Source organism: Oncorhynchus mykiss, chromosome 2 (genome assembly GCF_057628025.1).
Source record: "Oncorhynchus mykiss isolate SJ-2025 chromosome 2, ASM5762802v1, whole genome shotgun sequence".
In the NCBI taxonomy this organism is placed as follows: domain Eukaryota; kingdom Metazoa; phylum Chordata; class Actinopteri; order Salmoniformes; family Salmonidae; genus Oncorhynchus; species Oncorhynchus mykiss.
The window spans coordinates 11564593-11575734 of NC_143023.1; the positions used below are offsets into that span (position 1 = coordinate 11564593).

At 40.8% G+C, this 11142-nt stretch overlaps 1 protein-coding gene across 1 annotated transcript; it reads right to left on the bottom strand.

The window, feature by feature from the left end:
• Nucleotides 1–495: 495 nt before the first annotated feature.
• Nucleotides 496–8643, bottom strand: LOC110506736 (CKLF-like MARVEL transmembrane domain-containing protein 8). The gene is made up of 4 exons (XM_090188650.1): nucleotides 8200–8643; nucleotides 2060–2233; nucleotides 1426–1545; nucleotides 496–1164 (listed from the first exon to the last, which is right to left on the bottom strand). The coding sequence occupies exons 1-4, from the start codon at nucleotides 8329–8331 to the stop codon at nucleotides 1078–1080; spliced, it is 513 nt and encodes a 170-aa protein (XP_090044776.1). The 5' UTR covers nucleotides 8332–8643; the 3' UTR covers nucleotides 496–1077.
• Nucleotides 8644–11142: the final 2499 nt, after the last annotated feature.

Genomic DNA, 11142 nt, shown 5'->3' on the forward strand with positions numbered 1-11142 from the left:
AGCAAATGGCTCTGAGATACGAATAGTAAGATTATACACGTAACATAAGCTAGCTAGCCAGCCAGCTAACATTAGCTAGCTAGCAGTACACTTTAACTTGAAATTATAACACTTTCTTACCCATATACATGGACGCGTCTCCTGCATTGGACGCGTCTCCTGTCATGGATGCCATGGTTGCCCTAAATTTGAAGATGTAATCCAGAGACAGGTGTTTTCTCCATCTCCTTAGCTATCATACTCGAATTCCACTTACCTCAGTCCTCCAGAAAGTGGAGAGCAACACATATGCAGTTTTACTACGCAATACTTAAAAAGAAAAAGCTGCGTTAGACACGATTACCAACACATACTGACCAGCTCAAATAGACAGACGCGTGCTAAATGGCAGACCAATCCAAACTCATCTCTTGGTATGTCACTTCCACTCATTATCTCAGCCAATCATGGCTGGCAAGAAGGTTGCTGTCTTTTCTGTGGCTAAACCAACTAGGCTTGCAATTTAAATGTTTTATTTGTATTTACAGATGGCATACAAGTTTGTTATTAAGGCACATGAAAGTTCACAAGTTCGAGTAGGCATTTCCACCAAAAAAAGCCTTTTGAAAAAAAAAATGTCTAATTGAAAAGGTACTCCTGTGAAGTACGCCAAGTTTCCTGAACCTGGACACATAATAATTATCAAAAAGAGAATTGACTGTAATGTTCTTCATCAGCCCTGTTTCTTAGCCTTGTATTGTGGCACCATCTAGTGTGGGACAACATTACTGTCCAATCCATTTTAATACTGGAGTTAAAGCTTTGATCTCCAGCTTCAGAAAAACAGAATAGACACTTTATTAGTATCAGTCATTTTCATCCAAATGTAATTTTTTTTAAACTCATGAGTGAATAAGAAGTAAAAACACCACAGAGGTTCAGGGTCTGTCATTCCAACAGATGAAACACGCCATAACTCTAAAATAACAGAAATATAACAGAAATTAAATAGAGAAATGCATTCCAAAGGGAAGGAGTGGTTGTTGCATTCTTCTTGTGTTCCATAACGGATATACTTTAGCTGTCCTTTGTGATTGGTTATTGTTCCTCATCCCTTGATCTCCACGATTTAAAACTTAAATATGTACTTCCTGCATAGCAGAGTGACACCAGGAAGGCAAAGAACTGAAAAACAGACATATGAAAACATGAAAATTCAGTACAATACTGGGTATGAGTTGAGTAGGCTTAAATGGACCAAATAGACATCATTCTGGATGGTACACAGTGGCATCATACATCTCTTATCTGACTTGTAGGCATATATTTAGCATTTTAATATTGTATATTTTAATATCGCTGTAATCATAAATCATATTTGTGGTATATTTTCACAGTTGGCGTGATTTAAATGTCTATCTGGGAGTTCTAAGGTGGTTTTCTTACTGTGGATGCTACCCAGCAGTTGTAGTTATGGCGTCCCTTAACAGCATGGCTGATTGAGGCTGCGTCCACTGCTGCTGCCACCACATACATCACTGTAGCACTACTGTTGAAGAACAGACCCTGTAGAACACCACATACATCACTGTAGCACTACTGTTGAAGAACAGGCCCTGTAGAACACCACATACATCACTGTAGCACTACTGTTGAAGAACAGACCCTGTAGAACACCACATACATCACTGTAGCACTACTGTTGAAGAACAGACCCTGTAGAACACCACATACATCACTGTAGCACTACTGTTGAAGAACAGACCCTGTAGAACACCACATTCATCACTGTAACACTACTGTTGAAGAACAGACCCTATAGAATGACAACAACAGGATTCCTGGCTGTCTCAGATACTGTAGGGTAGTACACATTATAGAATGGTTTCATTTGATCACATTCATAAAGACTTGGTTCATCTATTTGCTCTCTCCCCCAAAACCATCAAGGCAGTTACCTCCATTGGTTTTATGTTACATAAATAGTCCACAATTATTCAATTACTAGATGTATAATAAACAACCTCAATCACTCAAGTTTCAAATAATGCTGTATTATGTGCCGTAGTATGTGTCATACCACAGTTGTCCAGGGTACCTGAGGGATCCTGTTGTAAGCCATGGTCAGGTAGATGATGAGGAAGATGACCGTCAGGACCCAGTACAAGATGGCCACAAACATGACCCACCCAAAGGCAGACACACGGAAGTACTCCGTCCCTGCTATCAGCATCCATACCAGCAGACCAAACACCTGAGGGGACAGGGAAGCATATAGCCAGCTTTCCAAATGGTATCCTATTCCATTTATAGTGCACTACTTTTTAACAGGGCCCAAAGGGCTCCAGTAGAAAGTAGTGCACTATACAGGGAATAGCACACATAGTGCAGTGTAGAGGGATATGTTTACCTGCAAACTCTCATCTTAAACAGTACAACAGATGTACAAAGTATAACATAATTGCCAAGTGATTTTTCATAGTTTGTATTTCTGGAACCAAAATTAAACCCGCAGCTAACTGACCTGATCTGATCTGATCATTCTTTCAGAATGCCGTCACACATTGATCATGATAAATCTATAGATGCAGATTGGTATACTGCGTGCTACTGTAAATAATGGGAAGTTTTGTCCTCTGTTGCACTGCAAACCTCCCTTCCTGTTATTAAAAGAAAATAATGTTTCATTGGTTGCTTCATGTCACAGGAAAAAATAATGTCTGGCCTAAGTGGAAGAGGAGGCTCTTTTGGTCACATTCTCCTCTGATGCTGGAAGGAAAATGGACAATGAAACTGACCTTGTTTTTTAAGCAACTTCCCTTTCCAGAGCAAAATAAAACACTGTACTGAGAACCAATGTCTGTCTACACAGAAAGTATTCTATATTACAGAAAGTATTCTATATTACAGAAAGTAGTCTATATTACAGAAAGTATTCCATATTACAGAAAGTAGTCTATATTACAGAAAGTAGTCTATATTACAGAAAGTAGTCTATATTACAGAAAGTAGTCTATATTACAGAAAGTAGTCTATATTACAGAAAGTAGTCTATATTACAGAAAGTAGTCTATATTACAGGAAGTAGGTTGACATTATGGTCATTTTCTCCAGTTATATTTCCTTGAAAAATTTGAAATAATTGAATCTTCAGTTCAGTGCAGTGTTCAATACAATGTCATGTCACCATCTGTGAAAAAATGTCATACAGGTCATTAGCCTATGCAAAATGTGTATAAAATGCACATAAAATATACAGGTCAAACAGAATGCAAATCTGTATAAAAGTAATGGGATTCAGCAAATGACAAACTCTTCCCTTTTTCAGAACTAATTGTGCCCCTATGATAAGGGTACAATTAGACATGTGATACAAGGTATGAACAATATAAAATGTCTGATCTTCATAGTGTGTTTAATTTGTTTAATCAACAAAGCGGTATTGATTCCCTCCATGAATTCTGATGACAGTTATTGTGAGAAAGATGGTAAAAGCCACTGCCAAAGTGATTTCAATAAATTATTACATCAAACTTGGACACAAATATGTTTGTGTTGTAGTTAGGACATCACTCTCTGCAACTGGATCCTGAACTCCCTGAGGGGTAGAGCACAGACTGTGAGGACACCTCCTCTACACTGACTCTTAACTCAGGGGCCCCCCAGGGGTGTCCTCAGTCCTCTGCTGTACCCCCCTGTTCATCCACAACTGCGTGGCTTTGCGCGACACCAACTCCCTCATGAACTTTGCTGACGACAACATGGTTGTGTGCCTGATAACCAACAACAATGAGTCAGCCTATAAGGAGGATGTAAGTGAACTGGCATTGACAACAACCTCTCCCTCAAAGTCAGCAAAACAAAGGAGTTAATTGTTAACTTCAGAAAGCAGGGATGTGAACATGTCCCGATCCACATGAACCGGACTGCAGTAGAGAGAGTCACTAGTTCCTCAGTTTCCACATCACCTAGGACGTGTCATGGACCAACACCACCACCCCTGTTGTCAAGAGGACACAACAGAATGCCGCCCCGGGTCCTCTCCAAATACTAGCCCTGCACCATCAAGAATGTCCTGACCGGTTGCATCACGGCTTGCTGTTTGGGGTTTTAGGCTGGGTTTCTGTACAGCACTTTGAGATATCAGCTGATGTACGAAGGGCTATATAAATACATTTGATTTGATTTGATTTGGTACGGGAATTGTTCCCTATACGACCGCAAGGCCCTCCAGCGGGTGGTGAAGACGGCCCAGTACATCATGGGACCGTGGTCTCACCTATCCAGTACATCTACTTGAAACAGTGCCTGAGGAAGTCATGCAGCATCATCCAGGACCCCACACACCCCAGACACAAGCTGTTCTCTCCCTCCCTTAACATCTGGCAGACGGTCAGAGCATGAGGTCTGATACCAACAGGCTCAGAGACAGTTTCTATCTACAAGCCATCAGACTGTTGAAAAATTGAACTGGACTGACCACCTGCTCTGATTCTCCTCACCTTAGCACACATGCACTCACTCATGCACACGCCGATATAGACGTACACACATTTACATTCATGCTAAACACTGACATCACAACTCAGAGCATGCGCAGACCAGCTGGCTGGTGTGTTTACGGACATATTCAATCGCTCCCTATCCCAGTGTGCTGTCCCCACATGTTTCAAGATGGCCACCATTGTTCCTGTACCCAATAATGGAAAGGTAACTGAACTAAATGACTATCGCCTCGTAGCACTCACCTCTGTCATCATGAAGTGCCTTGAGAGACTAGTCAAGGATCATATCACCTCCATCTTACCTGTCACCCTAGACCCACTTCAATTTGCTTACCGCCCCAATAGGTCCAAAGACGATGCAATCGCCATCACACTGCACACTCCCATCTGGACAAGAGGAATACATATGTAAGAATGCTGTTCATTGACTAAAGCTCAGCATTCAACACCATAGTACCCTTCCAGCTCATCATTGAGCTCGAGGCTCTGGGTCTGAACCCCGCCCTGTGCAACTGGGTCCTGGACTTCCTGATGGGCCACCCCCAGGTGGTGAACGTAGGAAACAACACTTCCACTTCGCTGATCCTCAACACTGGGGCCCCTCAAGGTTGCGTACTCAGCCCCTTCCTGTACTCCCTGTTCACCCATGACTGCGTGGCCAAGCACGCCTCCAACTCAATCATCAAGTTTGCAGACGACACTACAGTGGTAGGCTTGATTACCAACAACAACGAGACAGCCTACAGGAAGGGGGTGAGGGCTCTGGGAGTGTGGTGTCAGGAAAACCTCTCACTCAATGTCAACAAAACAAAGGAGATGATCGTGGACTTCAGGAAACAGCAGAGGGAGCACCTCCCTATCCAAATCGACGGGACAGCAGTGGAGAAGGTGGAAAGTTTTACGTTTCTCTGTGTACACATCACTGACAATTTGAAATGGTCCACCCACACAAACAGTGTGGTGAAGAAGGCGCAATAGCTTGTCACCTAAAACCCTTACAAACTTTTACAGATGCAGAATTGAGAGAATCCTGTCAGGATGTACCACCGCCTGGTATGGCAACTGTACCGCCCACAACCGCAGGGCTCGCCTTCAGGACACCTACAGTACCCAATGTCACAGGAAGTCCAAAAAGACCATCAAGGACAACAACCACCCGAGCCACTGCCTGTTCACCTCTCTATTATCCAGAATGCGAGGTCAGTACAGGTGCATCAAAACTGGGACCGAAAGACTGAAAAACAGCTTCTATCTCAAGGCCATCAGACTGATAAATAGCCATCACTAACACAGAGAGGCTGCTGCCTACATACAGACTTGAAATCATTGGCAACTTTAATAAATGGAACACTAGCCACTTTCATAATGTCACATTAATAATGTTTACATATCTTGCATTACTCATCTCATATGTACAGTGCCTTGCAAAACTATTCATCCCCTGGCGTTTTTTCTATTTTGTTGCATTACAACCTGTAATTTAAATAGATTTTTATTTGGATTTCATGTAATGGACATACAAAAAATAGTCCAAATTGGTGAAGTTAATAATTAAAAATGGAAAAGTGGTGCATGCATATGTATTCACTCCCTTTACTACGAAGCCCCTAAATTAGATCTGGTGCAACCAATTACAGTTGAAGTCGGAAGTTTACATACACTTAGGTTGGAGTCATTAAAACTCGTTTTTCATCCACTCCACAAATGTCTTGTTAAGAAACTATAGTTTGGGCAAGTTGGTTAGGACATCTACTTTGGGCATGACACAAGTAATTTTTCCCCAAAAATGTACAGACAGATTATTTCACTTATAATTCACTGTATCACAATTCCAGTGGGTCAGAAGTTTACATACACTAAATTGACTGTGCCTTTAAACAGCTTGGAAAATTCTAGAAAATTATGTCATGGCTTTAGAAGCTTCTGATAGGCTAATTGACATGATTTGAGTCAATTGGAGGTGTACCTGGGGATGTATTTCAAGACCTACCTCCAAACTCAGTGCCTCTTTGCTTGACATCATCGGAAAATGAAAAGAAATCAGCCAAGACCTCAGAAACAAAATTGGAGACCTCCACAAGTCTGGTTCATCATTGGGAGCAATTTCCAAATGCCTGAAGGTACCACATTCATCTGTACAAACAATAGTACGCAAGTTTAAACACCATGGGGCCACGTAGCTGTCATACCACTCAGGAAGGAGATGTGTTCTGTCCCCTAGAGATGAATGTACTTTGGTGCAAAAAGTGCAAATCAATCCCAGAACAACAGCAAAGGACCTTGTGAAGATGCTGGAGGAAACAGGTACAAAAGTATCTATATCCACAGTAAAACGAGTCCTATATCGACATAACCTGAAAGGCCGCTCATTAAGGAAGAAGCCACTGCTCCAAAACCGACATAAAAAGACAGACTACGGTTTGCAACTGCACATGGGGACAAAGATCATACTTTTTGGAGAAAAGTCCCCTGGTATGATGAAACAAAAATAGAACTGTTTGGCCATAATCACCATCTTTATGTTTGGAGAAAGAATATGGCACCACAACAAACCTGCCAAGAAAGGGCCGCCCACCAAAACTCACGGACCAAGCAAGGAGGGCATTAATCAGAGAGGCAACAAAGAGACCAAAGATAACCCTGTAAGAGCTGCAAACCTCCACAGAGATAGTAGTCTCTGTCCATAGGACCACTTTAAGTTTACAGAAGAGGGGCCAGAAAAAAAGCCATTGCTTAAAGAAAAAAATAAGCAAACACATTTGGTGTTCACCAAAAGGCATGTGGGCGACTCTCCAAACATATGGAAGAAGGTACTCTGGTCAGATGAGACTAAAATTAAGCTTTTTTGCCATCAAGGTAAATGCTATGACGTAAACCCAACACCTCTCATAACCCCCGAGAACCTCATCCCCACTGTGAAGCATTGGATGTTTTCGTCGGCAAGGACTGGGAAACTGGTCAGAATTGATGGATGGTGCTAAATACAGGATAATTCTTGAGGGGAAGCTGTTTCCGTCTTCCTGAGATTTGAGACTGGGACAGAGGTTCACCTTCCAGCAGGACAATGACCCTAAGCATACTGCTAAAACAACACTTGAGTGGTTTATTTAGGGAAACATTTAAATGTCTTGGAATGGCCTAGTCAAAGCCCAGACCTCAATCGAATTGAGAATCTGTGGTATGACTTAAAGATTGCTGTACACCAGCAGAACCCATCCAACTTAATGGAGCTGGAGCAGTTTTGCCTTGAAGAATGAGCAAAAATCAGCCGGATGTGAATCAGGGACTGTAATAATGCCTCTTGCACTGAGATGCAGTGCCTTAGATCGCATCGCCACTCGGGAGCCCAATTTGCTACACCCGCAATAACATCAACTAAACACATGTATGTGACCAAACAATTTGATTTGATTTTGATTTGCTACCAGACTCTTGTCATACTGCCCAGTTTAAACACTGCCCCCATCCCAACCTTCTCCAGTACAAGTGTAAATATTGGACTATAAAATGTGCTTTCTTGAATTATACTTATGCTACTATAAAATGTTTATTCTGTTCTATTGAGCCATGTAATTTATGTTCGTATTCTTAACCTTTATTATGTCTTATTGTTGTTGCATGGTCTATAAGGAACCTGCAAATAAGCATGTCTTTGGATGATGTACCATGCGTTACCCGTAGCCTACAGCTTGAACCTTGAAACTTGACTACTTACTATTTCTGCGAAAACGAGGAGCCCCGAAGCAGTGCGAAAAAAGTGCCTATCACATGCCAGAGTGGAGGTGGAAAAGTTGTCCGTGCTGCTGCTGGTAGACGTTATCACAGTGCGTGTTGCTGCTCCTTCCATCTTCAATATTAATCTACCGCGTTTGGATCCTGACCCCCTGAATTATGAAAAAAAATCGTGCTACTCTAATAAAAGGAAGGTGGGAAAGATGGCCATGACGAGTCTTTCCTGAGTAGACGAAAATACTTCCACGGAACTCGTTTTTGTTTTATTTTAGATAATAAGATCTATGACCTGTCTGAATGTCATTCTGTCGTCGTATAACAAATCGTACATACAAAGTATGTTCAACATAATTTGGTCAGTTAGGCATACACCATTCCCTAAATGTCACTGAGTTGAGTGGTTGCATAAAGAGGAACTTTTTTTGATGATAGGTCAATCAGGCTGCCAGAAAGTATTGCCTTTGGTTGGTAATGTTTTGCATAGGGTGCTGTATTTCAGAGGACCCGAGCAGGAGTAATCTACAGCCAAAGACTGAAGAGAGACCAAGCCAGTAGAATGCTGATTGTAGTTTTGAAACTGAGGTAAAAGTTCAGTAACTGCAGTCGGCTGTCTTATTTTGGACGCAATAATTGCTCCGTACTGCAGATATACTGGATTCTAACTGCAGTTATACTGCACTCTGACTGGAATCTTTTTTCGTAAATGCTATGACAGCAGGCAGAGTCTCACTTCTAAAGGAGTGCATAATGCAGGTTAGCTGTGGATTATTAATTGACTAAACTGTAGTCGCACCTTTGCTCAAACAGATACTGTACAGTGTGCCTTCTGGTCAAACAGAACAGTGTGTGTTCAGTTAAGGACTGTCTAGACCCGCTGGGGCATGTCCAATAAGGACCATAGTCCTGGCCTAATGTACCTTCACTAAATCAGACAGTTGTTGATGTAGTTTTCAATCATTGATTAGTTACTACTCTCTCCAGTTAGAAACTCGATATTCATCACCATGTCCTCAGTGTGACAGTAATAAATGTGTTCTGTGGTAGTGTCTAATCTGAACCAGCAGATGGCAGCATATAGACAGACAAAGAATATGGGGAAAGGCAAAGGAAAATGTGAAAACAGCTCGAGGCTTAACTACAACTTGTGCATTAACAACCAACATAACAATACTCGAAATAGGCGATGTAATGTCCAGGCACCCCGCGATGCGTTGTGCATAATTTCATATATATATATATATATTTTGTTGTACCTTTATTTAACTAGGCAAGTCAGTTAAGAACAAATTCTTATTTACAATGATGGCCTACCGGGGAACAGACCTTAGCCGTGGTATATTGGCTATATACCAAACCCCCTCGTGCCTTATTACTTAATTATACAACAGGTGGGTCTAATCCTGAATGCTGATTGGTTAAAAACGCATTCCAGCCGGTGTCTATTCCACAAATTACCACCGGCTAAATCTATGACGCTAAAATGTAGGCAATCAATGTAAATAAGATTTTTTTTTAACTGACTTGCCTAGTTAAATAAAGGTTAAATAAAAAATGCTTGTGTGTCTAGTTCTGACAGTGCAGCAATATCTAACCATTTCACATATATCCAACACACACAAATCTAAGTAAGGAATGGAATTAAGAATAGATAAATATATGGACGAGCAATGTCAGAGCGGCATAGACGAAGATACAGTAGAATAGTATAGAAAGGTTTAATAAAAAATAAAAACATTTTCAATCTGACTGTCTCAAGCTCAGCCAGACAATTTATAAACTTGATCTCCACTATAAAAAGCATCTAGACATTACCACACATTTCTTTTAGACTAAAATTTCGTTTTCAACAGCGTAGATTTGTATAAACCTTGTGGTCTGTCTCTCCAACATTTGCAACATTGTTTCAATATTCAAATTCGATCTGCAACTGTCCCATAGTAACGAACTTGTCGGTAGGAGACAGACAGGCAGGCAGCGTTTGTCATCCAGTCGAAATCACGAATCAGTTGGCATCATTTTATGGATATAAAACAAAGAAATGTCAATAGAAAGCAGGTCAAACGAAACGAAGTGCAGCTAGTTTGCAGTCTTTTCAGCTTCAGTTTGAAGTGATTGTGTTAGCTGTGTTGTTGGCTAGCTCCTCTGAAAAACTGTCCTGACATTTCCTATGGCAGGTGAAATCGAGGCTTATTAACTCATTGTTATGGATGTATCCAAATAAATGTCATGAGAAAAACAGCTTAAACTGTTTGACGTGACTGTAAATTAGCCCTAGTTGGCTAGCTAGAAAGCAAGGCATAAGAATGGGACTATATCTATATCTTGTGGAAGGATAAAATTGTATTATTTCATCAAAATAAAATGAAAATATGTCAATCATTATTTGAATATGTTGGTAACCTGTTGTATAAAAGTGATAATGCCAGAGAAGCTGGTGTTTGGAAGATATATTGGCATGGTTTGCCAACAACACCTATGCCAATATATCCTCCAAACACCAGCTTCTCTGGCATTATCACTTAACTAAATAAAGGTGACAACGTTAATAATGCATTTTTTTGGCACACATTCAATTGCCATTATCAGGCCTATCTTTTCATAGAGGTGGGATAGGAGCATACAGTCCATATATCTGGCCTCAGACAAACAGCAACATGAGATTCACTGATTCAATTGAGGAGCAAACATTTTCTATTTTAAGATTTGTAATGGTGGTTTCTAGACAATTAACAGGAAGAGTATTGTTATCAGTCAGTGTGGTAGTGAATAAAAATAATGGACCATTAATTATGTATTTGTCTGCAATCCAATGCTTCATCAACGCATATTACCCCCTTTCCCTTAAATTACTGATATTACCCCTTTCCCTTAAATTACTGATATTACCCCATTCCCTTAAATGACTGATATTACCCCATTCCCTTTA